A 27,541-nucleotide genomic window follows, 5' to 3' on the forward strand; every position below is an offset into this window, starting at 1 on the left:
GGGACTGGGCGTTTAATCGCGAACGGCGAGTTTTCATTCCAATATACGCCCACCCGCGGCCTCAAATCGAGGTTTACACTTTGCTGTATGCCAATTCTTATTGTGTTTTAATACATAGTATGAACATTTTATTGACAACAACAAACAATGTTATAAACTAATGCATGAGTATGATTAAAGCATGACAAGAGAATGATCATGAAGAAGTACGTGGACTCTGAGACTGACTCTATTCGTTGCTTGTTGATGTTAGATGTAGCAGAAACTTCTCGAAGGATGGTAGGTCATACTCCTACAGAGCAGCTATCAGGTACTTTGTTTCAGAAAGCCAAGGCAAGGTAACCTGCAAAATTAGCCTGTGTGATAACTTTCTTAGACTTTGTGTTTCCTTTCTCAGCATATAGGACTACTTGTTCCCTGCATATACATCTTCAGGGGCAAACAGATCCATACAGAGAAAGTTATAATGTCTGATCTTGGTCCAGCAAGGAGTATAGTCTTACTAGCTACTACCTAGCCTCTATAGTCTTACTAGCTACTACCTAGCCTCGATTCCAGGCCGATTAAAATACGTATTTTAATGCGGCCTGGAATCGAGGCTAGCTACTACCTAAAACTTCCTTTCTTCACTAAAATTAATAGCAAACTAGCCTCGACTCCAGCCCTTGAATAGTGAATAGCCTTTGAATAGCCTTTCTCAGCGGCTTGGAATCGAGGCTAATAGCGAACATGTGGCATTCAGCTACTGCGCATGCTCAACTTCTTATTCTGGGTGGGCTTATAATCGAGTGAAAATACCCTTGTGCAAGAACTTTGAAGCAAAAGAGGGGATGGGCGTTTATTCAAGATGGGCTTATTTTCGCGAGGGTACGGTAAATACTGGAATGTTAGTAGTGAATCTGGGGAAATCCTGGTTTTTCCCCTAGCAAGGCTTCCTGTCACATGCAATACACTGCTGAACTACAATGTAGCTAGCCTCGATCCCAGGCCGCACTTCCCACTTCACTTTTCTATGAAGCTGAAGGCCGCGCCGGTGAAGGAGGCTACAATGTAGCAGGCTAGCACAGTGGATTAGTGGACGTGGGGGAGATGGCCTGATAATCCTGATGACTCAGACTGCTTTGTAGAGTGACTGAAAGATCAGGAGAGAAGCTGGGAGCATGTGATGGAAGTTAGACTGCATGGAGCTGACATAAACCATAGATAGCATAAACCATGTGGACTGCAGCACTGTAATTAGGTGACTCTACACCGGCACCGTCACTACTTCGTACTGGTTGTATAAACTACATCATGAGATGAGTGAGTGCCTACTGCAATGGAGTCTATGTCTTGTAAGCAATGGTGACAATTCCGAGCTGCTTGAGTGTACGTGTGTTCGGGTTGTGCTTTACACTGTGTTGGTGTGAGTGGTGTTTTCAATGGCTTCCTCTCTCCTACAGTTGAGGAGACAAGAAGAAGCACTGAGAAGAGATACAGAGTACAGTAGCTGGAGTCATTCAAGGTCAGCTATTTAATATAGTGTGTCCTATTCAGCACATGATGTGTTTCCCTGTAATGTATTTAAAGGTGTGCAATGTACGATCGCGACCCACCCACCCACACACACACATCTATAGGCCTAAGTTAAGAGAGGGGCCTCACGTAAACTGGCCACTCAGGCGCTAACAAACTTCAGCAGTATGGAAGAGGGTCTGTCATCAAAGACTAAAAACTCCCCTGACACCCAGCCCTTACATGCAGCCCACCTACCTCCAGTCTGGTGAGCAGCCTATAAGCAGTGAGGGACAGTCTCAATACATGGGTCCATGGACAAGGGTTAAATACGGTACTGGTCAATTCTGGCTACCCCCAATCTAAATTTTTAATGTACGGCTGGATATATATGACGTTTTGGGTGTGGTTTGGGAGGGATTACACTTAGATAGAGAGCATAACGATTCATTATCGAGACAAAACTGCAAAATTAGTCATTAGATTCGAGGTAGGGCCGTGGCTATTTTCTGAAATGCATGTATTTCGGCCAAACTGCACTAGACCGGATTAATTAACAAGAGTCTACTGTATACCCACCCGGTGTCTCTTAAACGCAATTAATTTTTGAAAAGATACACCAAGTGATTTAGGGGTATACAGTTCATTCTGCAGGACTTTTACTGAAGTTCAAGGGTCAATGTGAATCTTGTAAACCTTTCAGACAGACATTGAGTTATTAGTTGGTGCAGAGAACAGTAATTAAGTATAGCATTGCTTGTAGTATAAATTATTAATAGATGCATGTGCTTTCGTGTATATAGTATTTATTTTGTGACAAGCTTAGCGCTCACCAGTTGAGTGCACGCAATAAGCGTACTGCATGTATTCTGCTATAATTATGGTCACATAACTCACCCCTCCCCTCCTCCCCATTCTACAGATGTTCCATGCTGATGACTATAGAGCTACAGGCTCTCTCTAAACGACACTGCCCTTTCTGTAATTATAGAAACTCTTCCGACTCTATGACTATCAATTTTCTTTTGCTATTAATTTTGCAAATAGCATTATACATGTAACTGTTGAGAAAAGCAGTTGATTGTGTCTAAAAAAATATAAGAGTCTTTCACACAATAATGATTATGTTATAGCAGAGTTTTTAATTACTGTCCATAAATATACGTACTGTTCTCAGAGAGTGCATGGTCATTTCTTCCTTCTTTGTCGGATCGTTTTTGGTAGTGTGAAGATGTTTTGAGATTGAGACTCCTCTTCTGATTTACTCTCTCTGGTAGGAGCACCTCGACTCTGTGTGGGTGTGTGTGTTAGTATCACAAAAAAATGAAACGGCTATTATAATAAATTTGGTTAACCCTTTAATATATGTTATACAATAATTATTATACAGTTGTGCATGTACATACACCACGTATCTCATTCTGCCAATGCACAATATATTAACCACCCACACACAGATGCACTCACACTTCTCTGTTCATCAATTACGACTGTACCGTCGAGCAGTTCATTGGAGGGGGGAACATATCTCGCCAGGGCTGGGAACGAAAGGTACGCAATCTCCACCTGTATTTTGTATCTAGAGAGAGAGAGAGAGAGAGAGAACAATAGTGTACACCTAAAGAAGTAACAGTGTTTTACTGTTCAGGATTGATAGCCTGCACATGTGTAAGTGTATTATGTACATAATCAGGAGCCGTTCGTGGGCTCCAGCTACATGTACCTTCTTGACGCGTCTCGGTCGGCCATTGCCTTTCCCTTTCACACACTTATTGTTACTCTTCTTCACAAGGTTCACAACATCCACATCCACCTTGTGAGAAATGGGAGGGTGGGTTTCCCGGCTACCCTCGCCTACTTCCATGACCTCAGGGGACCCACGAGATTGAAGATATTCTGACCGTGCTATGCGAGCAAATTTTCCCATCCGGGGAACCTGTATGTGTGTGTTGGGGGGAGAGGGGTAAACAAAGTCATTCTTGATATAGCATGAGATGAAACTGAGTGCATGTTTTATGAAATATACAAGCAACTTACTCGCCTTCGGGACTGTGCCTGTATTATATAAAGCACAAGGAATCTTGTGCTACACGTGTGATGACTTTTACCAAAAATATGCCTCGAGGCTACATGACTGTGTAAATACTTTAAGGTGACACAGGTAGATTTGTTTGCGATCTCACGGTTTATCATTTTGCTGGCATTATAAAGTTGTGAAATTAATGTTATTCACAGCGCGATTTTATTCTCATTCGCAGAAATAGCCCTGCGAAAATATATTACCTGAAGAGACTGCTTGTAACCTTGACAACGTGATAAGACATGACACACACATACATGTACATGTACCTTCACTGTTGGTTTGGCCCTGGACACAATGAGCCCATCTCCCGACAGCACTGGCTTGTACTTTTTGCTCTGTGGAGGGTCCTCGTACTGGGTCCCCAGCGGGTTTTCCCCTTTACTACCACCGTCACCCTAGCAGTGTCACGACGCATGAACGAATTTAGCTGGTAATATTGCGCTGTGTTACTGTGCTCATCACTACTCGGTATTCAATGTCAGTACCTACACACATTGTGGACACACAAATACTCACCTCTTTTTTCCAGAGCACATCAGTTTCCTGCAGAGGGTTGACCTTTGACCTCTTGCCCATGGTAGTGAAGATACTAGTCGGGGCAGACACTCTCACAGATGTTGTACCTGTCAGGGTAACGGCAAATGAAGTTGCATTCTGATCGGCAGCTTCAATAAAAGACAGTGGTGGTACAGTAGACAAATTGGATTCAGCTTCAATTTCTATCGGTTTTTGAGCACTAAGGAAAGGAGTGGTTTTGGCTATCGGGGAGACTTTGATTTTTGTTACTGGTGTTCTATAGCCTGCAGCTCTCTGTGTGGAAGGTCCTGCAGTAACGACGCTGCTATTATATCTCGTCGTATGAGAAGATATGGGAAGGTGAGCGGGGAGACCATCGGCCAAACTAGAAGGCTTCTTCCGATTAGCCAATGAGGTAGTCTTGGTTTTTTCTTGAATCGGTACTTTTACTGTCTGCACTACACATTGCTCCTTAATGCGCTGCGACTCTAAGTCTGATGTGCTACATTCCATCAAATCATTTTCTTGTGTTGTACTAGAAGTTGTGTTGATATTTATAATACTGCATACCTCACGATCAACTCGTCGAGCTTTTTGGAGAGTAATAACATTGCCATCAATCACAGAAATGACGTTACTAGATCTAGTAGATCTATGATTTGATAGTCGTTGGTGTGATCGTGACTTTTGGGGAGCTCCATCAGAACACAATGTTTCAGAACCATTCATGGTCATTGTCCCTACAAGATGTTCTTGAAGCCATTTTTCCATTGTATCGGCTAGTTTAGGATGGGCACGATGTTCTTTAGCATCACGGACACACTTTATGAACAAAAAGGGAGCTGGATCCCCTTTTATGCCCATAATTGTAACTAGATATTCAATTTTCTTCTTTCGTGTTTGATGTAAGCACAGTGTTTCCATTTCATCTGGTGTCAGTAGTGCTTGCTTGTTTAGAAAGGGTATCATCTCATCAACGTTTAGAAATTTCACAAAATCTACATGATGAGCCATGAAAAATTTTGCAGAATCTACGTTTTCAGCCATTGTCCAGAGCTTGGTAGCTAGCTAGCTAGGCTTGTTGACATGCATGGGAAAATCCCATATCTGGGAAAATGGGGAAAACCTTGGTTTTCCCCCTTCTTATCTTGTCTTGTCTTACTTGACATGCGCAGACAATACTTAAATAGAGCATAATAAATTTATTGTGGGCTAATTCGAAGATGAATATTTCAGAGCTAACACTAGAGTTGGAGGTGAAACAGCTACGGGCTCATCTTGAAGAGAAAGAGGAAACTCTGGATAAAGCAGCTCAATTTGGGAGACAACTTCTGGAAACCAACAAAGAACTGGAACAGCAACTGGAGGAAAGCACTAAGACTTGCTATGAGAGGATAGAGGCAAGTACCGTACCAACTTACAAACTACAAAAATCTATGATAGAGTTGTTACGTTACTAGGGATACACTGGAGTGCAACCTCGCTATGCATATCGTATACATGTAGCTGATAATTTCCAGGGGGGGGGGGGGGCAACATGATCGTGATTTTTGTGGTTGAAGCTCTGACTACAAATATTTTACCCACGAATGAATCGGCCTTACCTAGTACCTACCTTTACCTGCAGCTCAAGCAGCAACCACTTATCCACGCTATCCACGAAGTGACTAAATATTGCTCAACCCCAAAATACTCATAACTAGGCCACACCAAATTGATCTTATGTTTCAGGGACTTTTAATCCCCAAAAACAGACCAGGGTGGCAGGCAAAAAAAGAAAAAAATTGATGAATATCATTATAAAACCACAAACAGAGTCACAACACACCACAAAAAGTCACTTTAGCAAAACATTACAACGTTTTGCTAGATCACATGGCTATTCTGACCTCTGACCTGGACCACTAATTGGTTTTTTTTTGGCATTCTGCAAAAATATAACCCGGAAAATCTGTGAAACATAAGGTGTGGCCCTATAGGTAATCAGCTCTGTGTTGGGGTGTGCCAGAGGTAACTGGGCGGAGCCTGGACACTATAATGATTGTAGGTAATCACGAATCATCAATTTCAATTTAAGAACCATTGTCTAGCTTATGAGCAGAACGCTTGAAAAACTGCCTCTTCAGAGCTGTAGAATGGAGCTAAAGTGTCTTCAGTACAATCACTAACATGTCCTCCAACTTTGAGGTCAAACCGTTACAGTCTGCAGTAAACAGAGCCACTAGTTTGATTGTGTCTGACGTTTGTTTATTCTGCCTAAATCTCAACTAGAGCATCGCTTCGCTCGGAATTAGGTTTCATTGCACAGTCTAGTGCATGCTACTGTTACAATAACTTTTATCCAGTAAACAGTCCTAGCTATAGAATGCTTGTCAACAATTGTACGTGTACTGTAACCTCACTCCCACCCCTTCCTATTAAAGGGGCACCCAAGTGTGGAAGTGTACGTGTAGCAATAAAGACGTTTATTAAAAGCATAAATCTAGCTAGAGTTTTTGTCTATACATGTCTGCAAAGTTCGTTAACTCTTGATGTCTGCATTGCATATCACAACTATCTCTTTATATGTAGTTACATTGTAGCTACACTGCTCATGGTCTGCACACTATAACCTTATCCCCTCTCCTGTCCAGGGTTTGGAGCAAGAGAAGCACTCACTCACGCTCAAGACCAACTGTCAAGCAGCCAATCTGGTCTCTGTACAGCAGGAACTAGAGGGTCTACAGAGCCAGCTAGAGGATAGACACAGGGACGAGGTGCGGAGGCTGGAGGAGGTGTGTCAGAGACGGGCTCATGCAGACGCTCAGACAAACGCTAGCCTCAAGGCCGAAGTTGAGAAGCTCGAGGTATTGTTGAGTCGTGTTTGTGTTTGTACAGATACAAATGTGTGTGGGTGTGGGTATGAGGAAGACATGTAACTAAAGGAAGACATGTAACTAAAGGAGGGGTATGTTTTACCTTGGTATGGTGTCTGTGTGCGTGTGTATAATAATGGTGTACTTACATGTACTATTTATCCGATAATATTTATACCAAAGAATGTGAACTGATAGCTTGCATACTGACAATACAGTCGGTTAACTATAACAGAAACACTAGAATATTTATATACAGTAAGTAGGATACCCTCTTGAATAACCCCTCCCCCCAGGCCCAGCTGCATACGCTGACCGAGAAGTGTCACCATGAAGAGGCGACCATTCGCCAGCTGAGAGAGGACCTGTCCACTCCGGGCAACTCCACACTGCTACAGACCGAGCTAGAGGACGTGGAACAGCTGCTACTGGAAGGTGAGTAGTGTATTGATTAAACACCAGGGTGTACGTTTCCTAACACAGGTTCTAGGCCATGAAATTTATCTCCTATCTACAGTTATGTATTAAGGTTCAGGGCAAGGTATTTATGCGAGACCAACATTTACATCCACATTGAATTGCCAGAGTTAGACCAGGCATTTTATTACAACCCAGCATTTAATCGAGTACAGTACTAATGTATATGACAGTCTGGAACCTTTAGCCTTCAAGTTGCATGCCCCCCCACTCTCCCAGAGCGCTCTAAGGCTGAAGACCTGGAGGTGCGTCTATTGGAGGCTGAGGGCTGCTCTGAGGTGCTAGCCGTGGAGAGGGAGGGGTTGCTCTCCAAGGTGGCAACACTAGAGGAGGAGTGTCAGGAGAGGTGCAGACTCTCCAATGAGTGGTTCGAGGGACTCAAGGTACATACAGTTAGTATAGTACACTGTAGGACTGTGTTTTAGCTTTATTAACAATTTGAACCTCCTTTTCTCTTTCGTAACCATTTAGGGTAAAGTCGTACTTGCAAATTGTTGCTTGATTTACCTTAATTCTTATGCGTAGATAGTGTAGCTTGTATACATGCAGACTTGCAATCATGTTTATTAATTTTAGTACTATTTTTGCAATGATTGTCATTCACTGGCACATACTTTTCCCCTGACAGGAAGCCAAGGATCATAATGTTGCTCTGAAGAGTGAGCTGGACTTGCTCAAGCTGGACCAGGAGGCGGGTTATCACGGCAATAAGGGGAATTCCCTCTTTGGGGAGGTGGAGGACAAGAGAGTGGAGGCTGAACGCAAATTCATCTCACTCCAGGTCCGACACGAGAGTCTGGAGAAGAACCACTCAATCACTAAACAGCGTTACGCCAGGCTCAAGGTGAGCGTGCATGTACAAACATTTGTAGGTCAATGGAGGTCAAATTGTGTACGTAATAATAGTAGACCCTCTATTTTCTATCTTTTGTTGTTAGAAAACTTTTTTGTAAAAATTGGAAGACTCTTATTTACAGTGTACATATGCAGTATTTACTTGAAACTTATAATTACATCCCCCCCCCCACACACACACACACACACACAGGCTGAGATGTCGGCTCTATTCTGTCGTTACAGTTCCACCTCTGCTGATTCTAACCATCTCCAACGGCTACAAAGGGCACTCTCTCAAAGCCAGAGCGAAAATGAGGGACTACGCAACAAAATGCGCAAACTAGAGACTCAACTTTCAGACAGTACCTCTCTACAGGACCAGCGGAAACTTGTGTCTGCATTCGTGGACTTTGGGGACAAGGCTGAGTACATCCAGTTCCTGGAGCACGAGATCGACCAGGCAAAGTGAGTGAGAATGTGCCGTATAGCGAGTAGTTTTCGTTGCTGAAAATACTCACCCAATTAAATATTTTGTCATCTAAATATTTGGACAGCGCAGAATAGTGACTTAGAGTCTATTGCGTAGAATAATTTTGTAGTTTTAATGTTCTAAATAGAAAATTTCCGCCATACAAAAACTATACTACATGTACATGTAGGATGATACAGTAACTGTATCGTGAGAGATCAGTAAATGTCTCGTTGATCATTTACTGACTAGGTATCCTAATAGTGACCCTTTTAGCTTATACATATACATGTAGGCTACATGTACCTATTGTTGGAGCAGAATCTCTATGCATGTGTACATTGCTTTTCCTGTAGCTAAACAAACTTCATTGTAGCCGTAATGGCTACAAATGTAGTTGTGATGTCTTGCAATAATTATTAGTGTTAGGTGTACGTGCAGGCAATGTTTTCTACATGTGTGTTTTGATTTCCAAGCTGTACTGTACAGTATCCCACACCTCCAGGTCCCAGCAGAGTGCAGTACTGAAGGAGTTGGATGTGAAGAGGACACAGTTGGTCTGGGAGAGCAACAAACTGACTGAGGCTGAGTCCAAACTATACCACAGTGAGCAGCAGAACGCTCGCAGGAAAGAGGAGCTCACCAAGATAAGGATAAGACTGCAAGAGAGCACAGAGAAAATGAACCAAAGTGAGTGGAGTTGCCTGTACATGTCAGGGAATATTGCCACCCCTGTACTGTTCACCTCCAGGGTCATTAATGTATACCTACATCAGGGTTTTCAAACAGGATTTTTAGCTGGGAGGGGGTTCCGGTTCCCCGAACAAAAATGCAATAATTGTATCTGATGTGCAATTTGGGTTTTTTGTGCGTTCAAAACTTCTTTTAATAGAGATTGTGGACATTTTTAATCATCAATTTTTCAGATTTCTAGGGGAGATTCCAGGGCCCCCCCCCCTCTCTACTAGACTATGAGTACATACATGTACATGAAAGGCATACATCCAATTAATTGCTGAATAATTATGTAGCCAAGACTGTTTTGTAGCTGTTATAATAGTGTTCATAACTGCTTTCTCCTTCATCCACAGCCGGCACCAAGATTGCCCAGTTGGAAGCCGACAAGACGTTTCTTGAGGGGGAGCTAAAATCTCGACGTGGTCGCAAAACATTTGCCCCAAACCCCCCCATGAACTATTTGAACACTGGTGACCGATCCCTGAACAACCAAAGCTCTTCAAGTAGCAGTCTCAGAAATTGTGACCCCCTAAGCAAACCAAGTGATATTATTTCAAAGGACAAAAGCGTCTCTTTGGCCAATCATCAAGAAACTATTGAGCGAAGAAGCGAATCGAACGGAGAGCTCAAAAGATATAACTCGAGTGAGAAATTAGAGCAGCCACAGAGAGTTATAAACTTGCTAGAGGAGTTAGAGACAGAGTTTAGCCGACAGAAGAGTAGTGATGTTGTGTCAGCTAGTAAAGGAGATACTGAGAACAGTGTGCCCAGCTCCAAGGTGGTCTATGTCAGTAACAAGAAAGCAGATCAATGCGCTCAACAGTGAACTCTCTTACAGCATCCTTGTTTGTTTGTGTGTATGAATGTACTCCACACATGTACTGTACTGTTTGATAAATATTAACGCAAACGTCCCAATCAGTTTTTTATAACGACGATCTTTCCCTATTATGAGAATGCTGATAGTTTTGGTGGCTTTTAATCGAGGTTAGTGTTTTGCAAAAAAAGGTGGGTGGGGCTAATAGCCACATCATACTAAAAACCACATAACAGTATAAAAGAAAGCAGCATGGAAGTTCTGGATGTCAAGGAAATACCAACTCATGTCTTCCAACTGAAGCACAGACATGACACTGCCAGCAAATCCCTGGCTCTAGTGATACCGGGCAGCCCTGGGATGGGCCATTTCTACATTCCCTTTGCAACTCGACTGTTCCAGCTGGGAGGAGGTAGCTACGACATCGCAATAGTCTCCCATGCTGGACACTCACCTGGATTCCTAAGACCAACTACAGTTGAGCACCACAGACAAGCCGGAGATTTTTCCGGGAAGTCGGTAGAGAAACCTGAAGCAACAAATATGCCGAATACTCACGATGATGGTGGCTCCAGCCTTGACGCTACTCAACACAGTGCTACTATTTCTGAGGACAGGGACTGGTATTGCCTTGAAGAGCAGATAGCACACAAACTGGCTTTCATAGAACAGTACGCTTCCCACGTAGACACTGTCTATCTCATCGGCCACTCAATCGGGTCCTGGATCGTGCTGCAAATGATGAAAGTCATCGAACCTTCAAAAGTTAAAAAAATAGTTTTACTATTCCCCACAATCGAGCTAATGGGAGAAACTCCCAAAGGAATTCTATTAGCTCCACTGTTTTCATCGCTACGGTTGCCATTCACTTTCGGAGTTTGGTGTCTATCGTGGATTCCTGATGCCGCAAAGCGTTTTTTACTCAAGCACCATTTTTATACAACCCCTGACGATCAAGTACGACACATGACACAAGGAGCCATTAACATTGACAGCAAAGCTATACACAATGTCCTGTGTATGGCCAAGCAAGAAATGGCTGAAGTTACACTCCCTCCCCTCGAAGTTATTGATGCCCATATCGACAAAATTGTGTTCTATTATGGTGTCGGGGACAAATGGAACATTGACAGTTGCTATAGTAACATGTGCGAGAGGTACCCTGATCATGAAGAGGTGCACCTCTGTAAGCAGGGATATGCACATGCGTTTGTGGAGACCTCTTCTAATGAAATGGCCAAATTTGTGTTCTCTAAGATTTTGCCATGATAATTTATATGTATCTGCAGTGCTTTTTAATAAAATAAATGAGTGCATGAGTGTGTGTGATATTTATAAACTCATTATACATTAACAATTGAAATTAACAAGTGATAGTATTGTTGAACAATCATTGAGTTTTAACGCTCTTAACGTTCAGTTTATGATACATCTCTATGGTAGTTTCGTGGCAAGGTCGAAGGTCAAAATCGTTGAATCCAATCGTGAACGGACCCTGCATGTACATTTTAAATTTTGCACTAAAATTATGATTGACATAATAGGAGAGTACTAAATAATGTGTACCTTAAGTTTCTGAAAATAGTCCAACCCTCTGCCTAGTTTGACGATCCAACCGTTGCTGAACCTGCATAGTGCAGTAATTCTTAGCTGTACATACACAGCTACAATCGTGACAAGTATAGTTATAATTGTCATAGTAAAATAGTGTCACTCATGAAAGATCACCAGTGGCTGTCATCTAAAAGAGTGGAAACATGCTATCATTATGGATATACCCTTTTCTGTATTATAGAGGGTGACCACAATAGACAGGTTCCAGTGTGCACTAGTCGTCAGTAACGTGTCATCTTGCTACACACTACATACCTTATTTCTCTGTCATGTAAGGTGGGAGAGTAAGCAACCTCCAGCTTCACCCCTCTCTCTCTTAAACTCTCCTGGAGCTCTGTCAGGGAACTGGCTTGAGAGGACTGCATGTGTACACAAGTTATAATCATTATACCTCAGGGCGTAGCCGCAGGAGGCACACGGTAATTTAAAAGCTGATTTTCACATACATAATTATAACCATGACATCACACACACATTACCTCGGATGGTGATTCCCCACTCGTGGTGGTGAGGCTAATTTTGCTCAGTTTCTTACACTTCTTCACCAGCAGCTCACAAAACCGGACAAAGTTATAAATTTGATGCCTCACTCTAATGTAGGGGTCTTGCACGGCAACAGAATGGACGTTTCCATCGAGGCACCTCTCAAACACAGCCTCATAGCTGTACCCAGTTGACCCAGGGGCAATGCGCAGAGAATGGACAGACTCAGCAGGCCCTATAGTATATTTCATTACATTTTATAGCTTAATGCTTAACTCAAATTATGTCTATTGCATATAAAAATTATAAGCAAATGACTCTAGCCTGTATAAAGCAGTACCACAATCTGTACGCTGCGTGACCTGTGTGGTACAAATATGGCTATTTCCTACCTATATGTTTGCTCGGGATTCTCTACTTACTTATTAAAAACTTCCAGCTTATGCTCACATGTAGTTACTTGTGTAGTATATAATTATTAGGGGGTAAATCTAGGTTAGGACTTCATGCAAATTGTCACGAAATAAACTAAGTCAGCATTTAAAAGAGCTGTTCTGGTATAATGTTCCCCTTGTTCCTACCCTCTGAGTAGTAACCAATCTAGGTTGGAATCAAAACAATACCTGGCTCAACTGGTATATAGACTCACTCTCTTGTTCCTTGATCAGTTGTTTGAGGTGTTCTGCTCGTTCCAAGTATTGCTCTGCCCTTAATCTCAACTCTTTTCGCGCTCCCTCGCTCGGTGTATCTAATGGAAAACTGTCAATTGTAAAATTCCCAAATCGATTCGAAGATAGGGTCCTAACATACGTACGTGATTCGTAACAAGGACTGGAACGTACAAAGCTGATTGCTACATATGTAGAGATGACATTTTGGCTGGAATTGGGGTCATCTACCGATACGCGGTACTACCTTTCATTTGTCTGAGGAGGTTCTGCACTCCTTGCTCATAGCATATCATAGCCTCCGAGTATTTCTGAGCAGTGTCCAGTTCAACTGCTCTCTTGAGCAGGTCCTTGGCTGCATCCATGGCATCACCTCAACGTCAGCTGTACTACGTACTTGTATTGTTCCTTGGTTTAATAAGGGGAAATTCCCTAAACCTTGATTGATAAAGATCATGTACAATCATAAAAATTACATACTAGTGCAACTCAAATGAAAATATAGTACAAACACAGTGAAATGATTGTTGCAGTGACAGAAAGAAGGCAGAGTGCTCATAAGACAAAAACACAGAATTGATTACATTTCCACTATTGTTCCAGTTTTAGTTTTAGTATGTACTTTCAACTTGAGAGTTCTGTCTTCTGAGTTGGAGCTGTCATCATCACTGTCGGATAAATCACTCTCGATCTCAGAGTCTGAATGTGGGAGGGGCACCACTGCCAAGTCCTGAGGGGGGGGGGGGCAAAATATGTGTCAAGGTGATTTACTAAAATAATGTAGAACTTTTAATGCATACTAATAAGTAGTTGGGATTTTCGTGCGAACCCTAGTAACAAGAGCAAAATCTAGACTTGTACAGTGGAACCTCGATTATTCGGACACCTTGGCAGGCTGAGTAACTGAATCTCTAGGCTTGTACTCTCATGTTTGTGCTCAGGATATCAAACCACAGACATTTTACTCTTCGAAAATTACCCTCTATAATTATGGTATCAGTGCAGCTAGCACACACCCACCATTTCTATGCAAGGCTCCCCTTCCTCCACACCCTCAATATCCAGCCCCTCCCCCTCTCCCTGCAGTCTCTCCTGCAGCTCTCTGTCTGCCTTCTCCAGTCGAGGGAGAAACGCCTTCACCTGGGACAAAACTGGAGGGAGATAAATACATTTGTATTGCACAAACCGAGTAAATGTGTAAAGCATTGAAAGATGTTTTATATGAAGCTAACCCAAAACTTACTGGAGCTTCTATCAACTTTAAATGTTTGCAGTGGCTTCTGAGACACACCGTTTGGTAGACACAACTCTTTTCTCAGAAATGATACACCTAATACATGTAGAGGACATACTTAATACAGCAACAGCTGAACAGGTATAATATATACAGTACAGTTAATAGGTATATTTGCTGTACTGCATGTACTGAATGTATTGTAGCTAGCTAGCTACTGAAATGACAATCTCAGCTCTAACCTGGGCCATTTGGAGGCTGCAGGAGTTCTTTTGAGCGAATTTTTTTCTTCTCCTTTTTGCACTGATCAACAGCAGCAGCCATCACAGACCAGATCTCTGTACGCGTACGTCCAAAACAAACTTGATCACTTTCTTTCAGCCACGTGGGTGATAGATCTAGTGTGCTTGTTTTAGAATTTTAATTATTGATAAATAAATTTTTGCTAGCTTTCTATTTTTGTTGTTGTAAATATTGCCGTGTAATGGCTGAATCAGTAGAGCCCACAGAGTCTTTGGTGTCTCAGCAAATGAATGGAGACGGTTTAAAAGCTGACGGGGCGGGACAAACATCGTGGGACAACTTCTCTCAATGGCTGTGTGCTGTGTGTGTGGTGACATTTGATCTAGAGCTGGGGCAAGCTTTAGAGGTACGTGTAATATATACTGTACAGGGAGATGGCTGTACCCTTCCCAATAGCTAATAGTATTAAGCAAGAAACCTAATAAAGCCATACAAATACACGACGCCTAAGATATCGTATAATTAATTATGGGCTAGCTGCACTCTTCACATCCCAAGCTTCATGTATATCACCTTTAACCGGCACACCTGAATGTATGACATGTAGGTCAAGTATAGTTTCGATATCGAATGGCATAATTATTAACGTCTATCTCATTTATACTGGTGACGTATCATCCACTCGTGTGTACTGCTCTAAATCCCCTAATTCTGCCCCCTCCCTCACAGAGCATTATTCCGAGTGACTACTCTCTCTCTGACACTGAGAAGAGCAATGTGTGTTACCTCTCATTCCCCGACTCTAACTCTGGTGAGAGCACTGTGTGTGTGTGTGGGGGGGGGGGTGTGGGTCAGAGGAGGTCCGACATGCGTGCACGACTCACTACAAGTGCTAGTGTAATTGTCCTGGACATTATCACATGACCGCAATAACATCAATGTACTGAACTTGTAGTTATTCGTGCACGCATGTTGGACCTCCTCTAGGTGTGTGTGTGTGGTGTGGCCAAACACACGATAGAACCTCTATGCAAAAGGGTCCTGTTTGGTGAGGTGTCCTGACTTGGGGGTTAATTGGTGAGAGCAGGAGTACATTAAGATGTACTCCTGGTGAGAGCACTCTCTGTGTGGGGTGGGGGAGTGACGGCATACAATGAAACACTTAATGTAGGCATTTTGGTATCTACTGTCCATTGTATGCAAAGTGTCGTGTGTTCTGCTTCAGTTGTTAATTTCCATTGATTTGGGACTTCGTTGAGTGCCCTCATTAAAAGTGTTTTTTGCATTTAGAGGTTCCACTGTATACCGGGGAGTTGACAGTTAAACTAAGCAACTTGTTGATAATTATAGTAGAGTCTTTGTATACTCCATTCACTCCATGAGATGTTATGATACAAACCTGACACCAGTTTAGGCTTATATTTTTAACAGGTTGAGTAGTGTACATCCTAAACACATTACTCTACTACCGTATACATATATGTTTGATCAGAGGCCGCACTCAAATAGTAGCCTCAGTGAACTTTGAGGCTATACTCTGCATATGGTAGCCTGATACTGGTATCTACGGTAGCAGCTTGTTAAAAGACTTTCTCATGGCAGAGTTTGAGTTTGTGTAAGTAAAAAGAACTTTTGATGACAATTTAAACTAAAGGTTGTTGAATTAGCTGGGCCTCTCTCGAATTGTAGCCTCCTCTGGCCAGCAAAATGTAACACTTAGTAGCCGCGGCCTCTGATCAAGCATATACGGTACATTTAATTATACTGTACTTTAGATTAGTGTATTTATGACAAGGTGTTGAGTGCACAACATTCTATATCAGTGGAGAACCTTAATTAAAGGGGCTCCTCTCCTCATGGTCACATGATTCTGTGCTCTCACTACAGGTTGTATGGGGGACACTCAGTTCCATTATCGTATCCGATGCAGTGGTGAGGGGGCGGGAGGTACTAGTCTAAGCCACACCCATCATCACCAGGGTGCCCCGCTCGTACTCACGGTGAGTGTTTGCATAGATTAGTCTTATAAATGGAGTGTATATACCGTATTACTAGAATATTTTGCGGGTGAAAAACCTTTGCGAATGAGCCAAATCAGCAGAAAATTTGACCCTTTGCGATCTAACTATTACGTTCTGGAAAGGATCGTGTGTATTTAATTTCGGTTTGCTGATTTTAATCTTGCAACCATCGCAAAGTTCGCAATGTTTGATGCTCGCAAAATATTCTAGTAATACTGTATACAATGTATGTCACCTTCTATGTCACCTTCACACAATAAAGTTAATTGCTAGGAAAAGCTTACTGCATGTGCCTGTATAAGTAACGTAATTGTGATAGCGTCCACTAGTGAAAAAGATGCTGTTTCAGTGAGTCACTGGCTGTGCAGTTACTGCTAGTATGTCCTACAGTACCCTAACCCCTGCCTCTCTACCCAGCCTGATCCCGGTTATTATTATGGGTTTGTGTACTTCAGACAAGTCAAGGACGCAGACATAAAGAGAGGATACTATCAAAAGGTTCTTAATCAGTACAACTATGAATGCTGCCCTAACCACACACACACACACACACACACACACACACACACACACACACACACACACACACACACACACACACACACAGTCTGTTGTCCTCCTCACAAGACTTCCTTACATCACCCTCTTCACACAAATGGTACGAGTCTCCCACTGCAGCTATGTCCTTGTCATTATCTCTCTCTCTTATTCTCTTATTAGGTGCAGAAAATTGCTCCAGATTATTTCACCAATGGTCTCCCATCTCTAGAAGCAGGTCTGTCACTGAAAATAACTTTAATTTGTTGCTGTGTGCACAAGTGCTTTCAATTTCCCTTTGTATTGTGGTGTACAGCATTGTTATAGTAAGCCTCTTTCTCACACCTTTTTTGAGGCTCTATTTAGCAGCCTGATGATGCTAATTTCCTATCTGTTCTCTCAATCCTCCCTCCCCCTTTTCCCTGTACATGTAGCTTGCCACAGTATCAACACGTGGCTTGCCCCCAGACCTGGGAAGGTTCTGCAGCTCCCACTCCTGGGTCAAATCATCCAGGTATACGTGTATGCTAATTGCTATAGTTTGAATGGCGACTGTATAATTATGGTAATGCTATTAATTTTCTGTGTGTTTAGTTCATACAGTAGTTTGTAATATTCCACACCTTGTGTTGTGATGAACATGTACACTGCTGTACGTACTGTACTATTAGTGTGTGTCTGCATTCACTAGCTGTATTGCGGTGTGTACTCCATAAATTTGTATTTTTAATATTGTCTTGCTGTGTTTTGACTGTCAGGTGAGAATGCCGAGCAAGTCTGACAAGATTGGTAGTGCAAGATCACCAGATGATGTAGCTAGGAAATCAGTGAGTCTGGATGCAATGTGTTTTCTTTGCCTATAATCATCTGTGTGTGTGTGTGTGTGTCGGCTGAATGATGTCCGTACTGTGCTTGCATGTATTTAGATATTGTGTAGGAGTCTCCCCAAGCTCTAATTTGGTCATAATACATGCAATTCATGCGAGTCATGTACATAGTTAACGTGTACGTAGTCGAAGGATGGGGGGGAGGTGTTAACCTTGTATTCTCCCCTCCCTTAGTGTAATCGAAGGATGGGGGGGAGGTGTTAACCTTGTATTCTCCCCTCCCTTAGTGTAGTCGAAGGATGGGGGGGAGGTGTTAACCTTGTATTCTCCCCTCCCTTAGATCCATTCCTGTGTATGTTTTATAGTCTGCTTGTTTTGCAATCATGACTTCCTATTTCACTCTTCTCAGGCTGCTGTAATGGTGGTTCCCTCGGTCCACGACCTAAACCTTTACCAGTGAGTGGACCCAATGAGAGCTTGTGTGTGTGTATGATATACTCTGTGTTTGTTACAGGGCCCTGCAGCCGGTGCTGAACAGTTTTGAGCTTATTTGGGAGCTGGTCATCACAAATGAGGTACATTATACATGTTCTGCATGTACATATACATGTACGTACATGTATGCCATGGTTTTCATTTGTTAAGTGTTCTAGGCAGATTGATATTACAAACTATCTTTAGTGTGAATGTGTACAAAATAATAGTGCTCTGAAGAAAATTTGTCTTTATGTTGTCTTTTTTGTATACATGTACATGTACATGTACAGTTAAGATCTATTCATGTAGGAGGTTTCACTATTTTATTTTTTGTATAGTGAGTCACATTGCACACTCCCCCACACGTACACTAGGATCACCCCTCTCCACACACACACACACACACACACCTCCATAGCCCATAGCAGTAATGGCGGGCTCGCCCACACTGTGTGCCAATGCAGTACAGGCACTGGTCAGTCTGATCCACCCACTCAAGTATGCCAGTGACTATCGTCCCTTCTTTACCATCCACGACTCTGAGTTTAAGCACTACACCACCAGGAGACAGGCTCCGTGAGTAGACAATAGTGTGTGTGTGTGGGGACGCAGTAGGGTGGGTTGGCGTGCGTGTGTGTACGGGGTGGGGTGTGGTGGGCGTGCGTGTGTGTGTGTGTGTGTGGACGGAGTAGATGGGTGGCTGTGTTACAGTATCTTAATGCTTTATTGTTCATTTATAACATGTGTCCCCCATAAAAGTGTTTCACATGCATACCACCCAGTGTAGTTCCTTTTCAATGCTTCTCACGTGTATGCCAAAAGTTCCACTGTTTATAAAAGGTGTACCAATTGTGTACAGTAATTAATGTGTTATACGTACGTAGCTATTGTAGCATTTTCTTCATTACAAGACACGTTGTATACACTTATTAACTTTTACAGACCTCAGGTCATTCTTGGGGTGACTAATCCCTTCTTTGTGAAGACTCTCGACAACTGGCCGCACTTGATACGACTAGCTGACCAATCAGATTCAGAGGAAGACTTTCCCGGGTCAAGAGGCGGAACTGGACGGTCGCTAGGCGACGGCTCGGACAAGCCAGGAGTACACACAAAGTACAAACCTTTTCTGAGTAGGGACAAAAACTTCGCCAAGATTATATCCACAAGCAAGGTACATGTATGTACATGTATGCGTGTACTAGTAGTGAGGAAGATTGCTATTGTTTGTGTCATCCCATCCTGTGCAATAAAAGTTTCAGCTGTGTACATGTGGATAGCCTTCACACAACAAGTTATAGTGAAAGATTTTTATGTTACAGCTGTGAAGACGCTTAAACTTGTACGTTGGTTTGCATGGATAGCTAGCTACACGCGGCACTTATTTGCAGCACAGGTGATCCCATACCAGGAACAATGGAAAAGGATCACTAAAATAAAAAGCTAGAATTATGATTATTGTTTGAGGAGTCCACTTCATCCCTGTGTAGGTTTCAAATACCTCTTATAGTACATGTACTAGCTTACACATATCTTAGTCCACAATGCATGCTTCTAAGTCTACTCAGGATGTACTCTACTTTAGTTTTATTGCTCCTGTTACTTTGTTCCAACTTCCAAGCTCAGGCATTTATTGTAGACTATAACGCTCCTCTGGTTTCTGTAATTAAACAGCCGAGGGTTTAGCACTTATTAGTGCTCTAGTTTTTCATTTTTAGTGACTACCTGTTGTCTAAGAACGTACGTACCATAGCAAGCCATGTTTGTTTGCTATCTACATGTACAACACAGTGACCTCTCGTCCTCACAGAGTGCTCCTGGTAAGAGGCCTATGGAGGTGCACAACGTGATGATCAAGAGACATGCTCTAGAACTGACTACAAGTTTCATCATACCACTGGTAGGTGACCCCTGCGCGCGCGTGTGTGTGTGTGTGTGTGTGTGTGTCTAGGGGGGATTTCATCATACCCCTGGTACGTGACCCTGCTTGTGTGTAGATATTGGCCTGTTGTTCAGAGTTTAACACACGTACATGTACAATTGTCAACATCTTCATGTATGATTATGCTAAATTCTTAGTTGTATCTATATACATGCATTGTGTGATGGAATCATGTGTGTTGATCTTGATGGTACTTCTCTTATAGGAGCGCTATCTGGCTAGTCTGATGCCACTCAAAAGAGACGTATCACCTTGGAGAGTAAGTGGTGCTATAGTGTGCAGCTAACACAGTCCAGTGTAGCATGCAGTATAATAATCATGTGTAGTAACCATAGTAACTATGTTATTGTAGCAGTGGTTTATAAAGTGGTGGCGGCCCTACTGTCACAGGGACATGTTGTGTAGCTTTGGGTGGTCCCATTACAACTTGATTGTATTGTAACGGGTGACATCCACTTATGGAGTGTCCACAATAGATATACACTACATGTTTACTGACAATTATGCTGTAAGGGACAATGTTTGTATTACATGTACTTGTACATATTTAGATATTGTATAGCGCGAAATTTCGCTGTTTTCGTGGGTTAGCAATCCTCTATGAAAATAATTATTGTTAGAATTATCTGCTATAACGTGCAAAGATGTGGCTTCAGTAAGCAGTCAACACACAAACATTAAGCTTTTAGAGGCAGTTCCGCGAAATATAAAATTTTTTGCTATAGGGTATACAAATTATTGGTAGCTGCAAATTCCATGTGCACACTACAATACACAATGTCATGTACCTGTAGCCACCACCTCAAGTGAAGGTGTTTGACCTGCCCACGTTCCTGGAGACAGTGGAGGGGGCGGGGCCTCAGCTCACCACCGGGATCAAGGGCAACTGGACAGGATTATATAAGTGAGTAGGGTGGTCTGCATGTACATGCATGTATATAGTGACTAGTTACACAATAACTTGTTTAAAGCTGATTTACTGTTAATTACACCCTAAATGCAATGTACATGTACCTGTACCCCCTTCCTTTCTTCCCTCATCCCAGACGTTTCGTTTTGTCCCCTAACTTTATGTCCTGGTTTGCTCTGAGGAAGGAGGAGGCTAACCAGAAACTGAGGCTACTCCATCTTGACACCCTCTGCAAAGCCGTGAGTTAATTAACTACCATCACCCATAGCCTTCACTTCATCATCAAGTATTCTTCGAAAGTGTCCTAACTTAAGTCCAATTTAAAGCGCATTCTGTAGCTCTCTTCATTGCGCAATCATACGATGTAATCACTCTCATAACTTTTGATCAAGCCAAGTTTTACCAAAAGACCCATTTTTATTATAGCTTAATGAAATTAGATTCAAAAATGACCTCGATAGACGTACATGTACAAGTCATGTATTTAGAGCTACAGTGCGTATAATTATACAGAATGCATGTTTTTACTTTTGAAATGCTAATTAATGTTATGGCCATGCAAAGGTAGCTTGTAATTATGCCTCATTGCGCGCAAGCGAGGCATACAATAGTGTGTCTGTGTGTCTGTGTGATACAGCTGCTCAAGGATCAATGAAGTGTAAGTAAGAGTTTCTATAGGCTTCTAGTCATGTTTTCTTGGATTTTAATCCGTGGATTTGCAAAATAATGCCTGGTGTTCTCGAGTTATGCCTACTTGGAATGCCAATGCAGCCTTTTCAGAAGAGTGCGTACCAAACTTGTCCATGGAGTGTTGCTACTCTACTTAGTACTTAGCTCTGCACTAGAACGCTATAGCTATTGGTAGCTGCAAGAGTGACTCTGCTGCTACATAGTGCAGTCAGACTTGGACTTTTGGCATCGATCATTTTAACAATTCTCATTAGTCAATCATTACCCACTCCTTGAGTTTCTCTGCATGCAGCAAAATTAATGCAAAAATGTCATCATGATAATTATAATGTGTGTATAAAAGCTAATGTATAAAGTAGCTTTATGTTATGTAACTTTGACACCTCCACCGAGGCATCAGCACCTGCGGTGCATTCATTAGTAATGCACATGACTCACTATCAAGTGTAGAATTATTGTAAGTATTGTACATGCAAACAATTGTGGATACAATGCTATGAATGTGTGTTTGTGCTGTAGGACATGATGTTCTGGATGAGAGACAAAGCTGAGGTGGAGGTGGTGGACTTCCTGTTGCAGGTCAAGGACTGTATGGTACGTGCATGAGCCTCTGGGTTCTCATGGTATAGCTGAAATTTGCCCACAATGGCGGTCAGGGCTAGCCACCTCTATGGTTTATGTTTGGCATATAGAAGTGTTGTATGTTTCAGTATTGAACACTTGGGCACATCCCTGTTATGGTATTACTGTAAAACACACAGCAAAGTCCATGCATTAAAAAGTGCTTTCAGCCTGTATATGTATATATAATTATTGGTCACTTTGCATTATCCTTAACATTAATTGCTTTTATAAATAATAATTATAGTCATGTCAGAACTATCATGCTAGTGCATTGTGTGTACTGTGCTGTCCTCTAGACTATCACCACACCCCCTCCATGCAGGCTGCTGCCTTTAAGAGCCATCCATCAGTACCCCAGCAGACGCTGCAAGCATTGCAGAAACAGATCAGAACTGTACTTAGTAAATTACCAGAGGACCTTCAGTCATGTCTTACAACAACTTTCACTCTTTATCTCTGACCATGCACTTTCAGTTTCAATTTGTTTTGTATACATGTACAGTAGAACCTCGATTATCCGGACACCTTGGTTCCAGAAGCAGGCCGGATAAGTGAATATGTCGGATAATCGAATAGATAAACCACGCCTTGATCCACCCACTTTATTGATGAACAGCAGTGCCACATGTTGTCTGCGCATGCGCAAAAGAAAAGCAGGCATGTCTCCATGGTAACAGCTGCAACGCGCATGCGCATTTGAGGGACACGCCCATTTTCTGAATTATGTAATCTGATTAAAAAGAAAACTGCCAAGCCGGATAATCGAGGTTCCGGATAATCGAGGGCCGGATAATCGAGGTTCTACTGTACATGTATGTATAGTTCTACAGAGAAAAAAACTTACAGAGAAGTAGCCTCGATTCCAGGCCGCACTGAAGTTGAGGCCTAGCTTGTGAAGGAGCCTAGCCTGTAGGCTAGTAGTAGCTAGCTATAGCTATTACTAAACAATAAAAGAAGTAGCCTTTAGCTACATGTAGTCTATATGTATAAGCTTAGTCCCGCAGACCAGACCCTGAAAGAGGACCTCACTGTAATAGACTATATATTGACTGATCATATCCATATCCAATATGGCAGTGGCATGCATCTACTTCGTGCCCAGAATTGTTTAAAGTCCTTATGATTGGGGATGATTATTCAGGAAAAAGTTGCTTAATGAGTAGGTTTGTGTATGGTCACTTCAGAGAATCCATCAGTACCATAGGTGAGACTACGTTAAAAATGTCAATCATTGTACTAGATAAGCCTGTATAGCTACATACAGAAGATGCATGAGATGGCTAGCTAGACTATAGCTATAGACTAGCTAGTATAGTAACGTTATAGTGTATGTATTTAACATGTCACTGTCTGTACATGTACTCAAGGCGTTGATTTTAGTATGAAAACAGTCCGCAAGAGGTGAAGCTTCAGATATGGGACACTGCTGGATCTGAGCGTTTCCATGAAATTATTATTTCGTATGTTCAAAGGGCAGTGGTGAGTAGACAGTATATCATACTTCTCATACACATAAATCTTCACCACTGTTAAGTTACCAGTGACTTGTACCCCATTTTTGTAGGGGATAATGGTTCTGTATGACGTTACAGACATTACAACATTCGTTAACATTAGAAGAATCTGGATAGACATGATACGAAAGGTTAGTCAGTGTTATTTTACTCATTTGGAGCTATACAACTCTTTTGACAGAATGGACTGGACAATGTGGTGATAATGTTCGTAGGAACCAAATCAGATTTGGTGGATCAAAAGGTGGTTTCTGAGGACATGGGGGGAGAGGTATGGTGTAGTACAGCCAAAGCTACTTCACTAGTACCATTTAGCCAGCATGATTGTAACACTATAATATTATTTTGATTTACAGCTTGCAGAGGAGTATGGAGCAATGTTCATGGAAGTCAGTGCCAAGACAGGGCAAAATGTGAACAATGTAAGAAACAAACATTCTAATCTGTTGAGATGCAGCATCGCCAATAATAGTTCAATTGCCTCCTTTGCCAAATTTACCCCGCTATACGATAATACATGTAGTGCATTGGTTTTTCTTCTTATAGGCATTTCTGGAGCTGGCTTCAAGAATCAACGTTATAAGAGGAGAAGCTATCCATATGGTTGGTCATAAGGTCAGTCTTCATTCGCTGATTTCATTTTCACACGTTTACTATTAATTTTCTATCACTAGCAGACCTGCCCTAACTGCAATGGTCTCTTCACTGATCCCAAGATGCTTCAGTGTTTCCATGTCTATTGCAAGAAATGTCTCGATCGAATGGTTGTACACGACACTGAAAGAAGGAGCTCTATCACCTGTCCAATGTGCCTGCACACCACGTCTCTAGCTCCTTATGGTGTCAATGGCCTTGTGACAGCCTCCCACATATCACGACACAACGAAATGCACGAAGCTCTCAAGAAAATGAATGAGCCTCGAAGAATTGTCTGTGAGCAATGTTTAAGAAAAAGAAATATTGCAGTATGCTTTTGTCGCCAATGCTCCAAGTTCATTTGTCCGCAGTGCAGCGATGCGCACAAAGATTGGCCTGAGCTTCAACACCATGTTATTCTGACTATCGATGAAGCTAAAAACAATACGGAACTATTGCATTTCGATGAGCCGCAGAATTGCTTGAAACATGGCAAGAAATTACAGCTCTACTGTGACACATGCGGAGAACTTATATGTCAGCACTGCACTGTACAGATGCACAAAGATCATAACTATGGTGTGATAGCTGATACAATTGAGAGCCATAAGAAAGAACTCATGGATTCTATAACACCTGTACGTCTTAATCAAGTCAAACCCAATAATATTATGTGTACATTTATTCAAGCTCAAAAAAATAACACAGAAACGTTGAAAGGTGAAATACATTCTAAGTTTGAGGAATTGCGGAAATTTCTTGATGAGACTGAAGCACAACTCACTGCAGATGTGGATGTGATAATGAAACAAGAGATAGAGAGCCTTGAGACGAAAAGAGACCAAGCTGAACAATTTCGAAGCCAGTGCATTAATTGTGTTGATTTTGTACACAATACCGTACATAGTGGTAAGGAAGGAGAGGTGTTGAAAAGCAAGCACCGAATAATAGAACAAGTTCGACAGTTGAGTGGACAGTTTGATCCTGATTACTGTGTAAAACCTGAAAAAGTGAACATTGGCTTTGCCCTGTCACAAGACAGTTACAAAGTAATCTCAGAAGCTGCTAGTTTATACCAAACAAGGGTCACTGAAAAAGCAACTCGAATTGCCGAAGTTAAAAAGCGAGCAACAGTCGCACTCGAAATTCACGATCTGAAGAAAGAACCATTTTGCTTACCCACCTCAAATATTGATGCCACATTGGCTCTTAGGTTTGAAAAAGACCAAGTACAACAGTGCAGCATCACTGAGCTAGAGAAGGGCAAGTATGAGATAGCCTACCAACCTGATGTCGCCAAACCCCACAATCTTTTCATCAACGTTAATAGAAACCCAGTGCATGGAAGTCCATTTCTTATTAACGTTTTACAATCTTTGGATAGAGCTCCTGTTAGAAGTATAACAAATCTGAATGGCCCAAGAGGAGTAGCTGTCAATTATAAAGGTGAAATATTTGTGTCCGAATCTGATAGCAAATGTGTATCGATATTTAGTCCCACTGGAGAGAAGTTGAGTACTATAACTGGAGAGGACTCGAAACATGGTCCACTTGGCACAGTACGTGGTGTCGCTATGATTGCAGGAAATAAGATTATTGTATTGGATAGCGATATTCGTCTTGTAAGATTGTTTTCTCGAGATGGGAAAGAATTAAAAGTTTCAGAGCCTTTGTTATTCCAGTGTCCGAATGGTGTGTGTGTGAACAAAAGGCAAGATTCGGTGTATGTGGTCGACCATTTAGCGCATTGTATTAAGAGGTTGAATCCAGATCTCTCAATTGCTTCTACATTCGGTAGTGCTGGACAGTTGGACGGAGAATTCAATTTTCCTTTCGATATTGCCATTGATTCTAAGAATAATGTTTACGTGACTGACACGGACAATCATCGCGTCCAAGTGTTCACTCCCGGTGGTAAATATGTGAGACAGTTTGGATCAGAAGGAACTGGCCCTGGAGAATTAAGAGGTCCGATTGGTATTTGTATTGATTCAAATAATCTTGTCTACGTTGGCGAGCTCCATAATAAGAGAGTGTCCGTTTTCACGATTGACGGTGATTTTGTGACATCTTTTGGCACGGAAGGTAGCGAGCTAGGACAGTTTGATGGACCATTTGGTTTAGCTATCGATCGGAATGGAGTGTTGTATGTTAGTGATTTTGGTAACAAGAGAGTTCAACTGTTTAGCTAATAACCCCCTTTATATTGCTAGTTGTGCCCTTTTCTTACTCTTTGCATGTGTTGTGTGATTCCGTTTGTTTAGATTCTTGTACCTTATTAAGGTATGTGATGGGTTATGTGATGTGATATATCTCTGATGCATGTGACGATGTACGTTAAATTACGACATAAATTGTATTCCCCGGCCAGTGCAAATACGAATCTGGAAATGGGTTCTTAGAATAAGGGTGGAGCTAAAAAAAGAATCTGGCCTGGGATCAAGGCTAGAGGAAATTAAACACAACTATACTTTCTTTTGAGCGAGTTAATAAAACTTAGTTGACATATATATACGTATATGACTGTACAAAAAAAGTAAACACAGGATCAACGTAACTCGATCAATGTTTATATAATGTACTGAAAAATGTCATGGAGTGCATGTAATATCTTTGTCGGCCACTTTTCGGTAGAGTTATATTTTGAGATTGAGACTCCTCCTCTGATCATGAGTCACTGCATGTCTCTTAATTGCTACATGTACACTCTCCAGTCACTAGTACATCATACGATTATACTACTATTAATTGTGAAGCATAAATATTTTGCCAGTACACGTAATTAAAACAGCATTATAATTATAAGAGTATACTATAGTTTTCCTACAGTTCTGA

General features: G+C 41.9%; 7 protein-coding genes and 2 long non-coding RNA genes across 12 annotated transcripts; 5 read left to right on the top strand and 4 right to left on the bottom strand.

Moving 5' to 3' along the window:
* Positions 1–610: 610 nt before the first annotated feature.
* LOC135346091 (uncharacterized) lies at positions 611–2,631 on the top strand. 2 transcript variants are annotated; one of them, XR_010397988.1, is made up of 4 exons: positions 611–1,334; positions 1,443–1,504; positions 1,620–1,828; positions 2,417–2,631. It is a non-coding gene; the product is annotated as an uncharacterized LOC135346091 (long non-coding RNA). The 2 variants fall into 2 exon arrangements; XR_010397987.1 differs by having other exon boundaries at positions 617–1,334; positions 1,620–1,762.
* On the bottom strand, positions 2,568–5,220 carry LOC135346082 (uncharacterized). Its single transcript, XM_064543577.1, has 5 exons — positions 4,094–5,220; positions 3,844–3,972; positions 3,218–3,430; positions 2,962–3,073; positions 2,568–2,784 (listed from the first exon to the last, which is right to left on the bottom strand). Exons 1-4 carry the CDS (start codon positions 5,138–5,140, stop codon positions 3,002–3,004), a joined length of 1,461 nt encoding a protein of 486 aa, XP_064399647.1. The 5' UTR covers positions 5,141–5,220; the 3' UTR covers positions 2,568–2,784; positions 2,962–3,001.
* Positions 5,221–5,274: 54 nt separating this feature from the next.
* LOC135346080 (protein Spindly-like) lies at positions 5,275–10,407 on the top strand. Its single transcript, XM_064543575.1, has 8 exons — positions 5,275–5,493; positions 6,727–6,939; positions 7,245–7,383; positions 7,645–7,808; positions 8,054–8,269; positions 8,474–8,727; positions 9,237–9,421; positions 9,823–10,407. Exons 1-8 carry the CDS (start codon positions 5,317–5,319, stop codon positions 10,293–10,295), a joined length of 1,821 nt encoding a protein of 606 aa, XP_064399645.1. The 5' UTR covers positions 5,275–5,316; the 3' UTR covers positions 10,296–10,407.
* Positions 10,408–10,454: 47 nt separating this feature from the next.
* On the top strand, positions 10,455–11,681 carry LOC135346084 (lipid droplet-associated hydrolase-like). Its single transcript, XM_064543581.1, has one exon. It carries the CDS (start codon positions 10,539–10,541, stop codon positions 11,553–11,555), a length of 1,017 nt encoding a protein of 338 aa, XP_064399651.1. The 5' UTR covers positions 10,455–10,538; the 3' UTR covers positions 11,556–11,681.
* LOC135346086 (MIT domain-containing protein 1-like) lies at positions 11,613–13,481 on the bottom strand. Its single transcript, XM_064543583.1, has 6 exons — positions 13,299–13,481; positions 13,033–13,131; positions 12,380–12,618; positions 12,156–12,259; positions 11,853–11,913; positions 11,613–11,781 (listed from the first exon to the last, which is right to left on the bottom strand). Exons 1-6 carry the CDS (start codon positions 13,414–13,416, stop codon positions 11,677–11,679), a joined length of 726 nt encoding a protein of 241 aa, XP_064399653.1. The 5' UTR covers positions 13,417–13,481; the 3' UTR covers positions 11,613–11,676.
* Positions 13,482–13,531: 50 nt separating this feature from the next.
* Positions 13,532–14,662, bottom strand: LOC135346089 (uncharacterized). Its single transcript, XM_064543588.1, has 4 exons — positions 14,528–14,662; positions 14,295–14,381; positions 14,072–14,202; positions 13,532–13,781 (listed from the first exon to the last, which is right to left on the bottom strand). The coding sequence occupies exons 1-4, from the start codon at positions 14,607–14,609 to the stop codon at positions 13,632–13,634; spliced, it is 450 nt and encodes a 149-aa protein (XP_064399658.1). The 5' UTR covers positions 14,610–14,662; the 3' UTR covers positions 13,532–13,631.
* Positions 14,663–14,769: 107 nt separating this feature from the next.
* Positions 14,770–23,053, top strand: LOC135346081 (protein DENND6A-like). Its single transcript, XM_064543576.1, has 18 exons — positions 14,770–14,934; positions 15,258–15,339; positions 16,416–16,528; positions 16,967–17,047; positions 17,157–17,207; positions 17,270–17,324; positions 17,521–17,600; positions 17,845–17,913; positions 18,323–18,369; positions 18,428–18,488; positions 18,809–18,966; positions 19,333–19,564; positions 20,201–20,290; positions 20,538–20,591; positions 21,127–21,236; positions 21,379–21,481; positions 22,452–22,526; positions 22,879–23,053. Exons 1-18 carry the CDS (start codon positions 14,770–14,772, stop codon positions 23,014–23,016), a joined length of 1,764 nt encoding a protein of 587 aa, XP_064399646.1. The 3' UTR covers positions 23,017–23,053.
* On the bottom strand, positions 22,754–23,524 carry LOC135346090 (uncharacterized). The gene is made up of 2 exons (XR_010397986.1): positions 23,401–23,524; positions 22,754–22,920 (listed from the first exon to the last, which is right to left on the bottom strand). It is a non-coding gene; the product is annotated as an uncharacterized LOC135346090 (long non-coding RNA).
* On the top strand, positions 23,424–27,025 carry LOC135346078 (E3 ubiquitin-protein ligase TRIM71-like). Of its 3 annotated transcripts, XM_064543571.1 has the most exons (7): positions 23,424–23,760; positions 23,924–24,035; positions 24,121–24,201; positions 24,252–24,341; positions 24,427–24,492; positions 24,617–24,685; positions 24,745–27,025. In XM_064543571.1, exons 3-7 carry the CDS (start codon positions 24,127–24,129, stop codon positions 26,896–26,898), a joined length of 2,454 nt encoding a protein of 817 aa, XP_064399641.1. In that variant the 5' UTR covers positions 23,424–23,760; positions 23,924–24,035; positions 24,121–24,126; the 3' UTR covers positions 26,899–27,025. The 3 variants fall into 3 exon arrangements, with proteins under 3 accessions (XP_064399641.1, XP_064399640.1, XP_064399643.1); XM_064543570.1 differs by having other exon boundaries at positions 23,424–24,035; XM_064543573.1 differs by having other exon boundaries at positions 23,425–24,035; positions 24,748–27,025.
* Positions 27,026–27,541: the final 516 nt, after the last annotated feature.

The sequence above is a fragment of the Halichondria panicea genome, chromosome 13 (assembly GCF_963675165.1).
Source record: "Halichondria panicea chromosome 13, odHalPani1.1, whole genome shotgun sequence".
Classification (NCBI taxonomy): domain Eukaryota; kingdom Metazoa; phylum Porifera; class Demospongiae; order Suberitida; family Halichondriidae; genus Halichondria; species Halichondria panicea.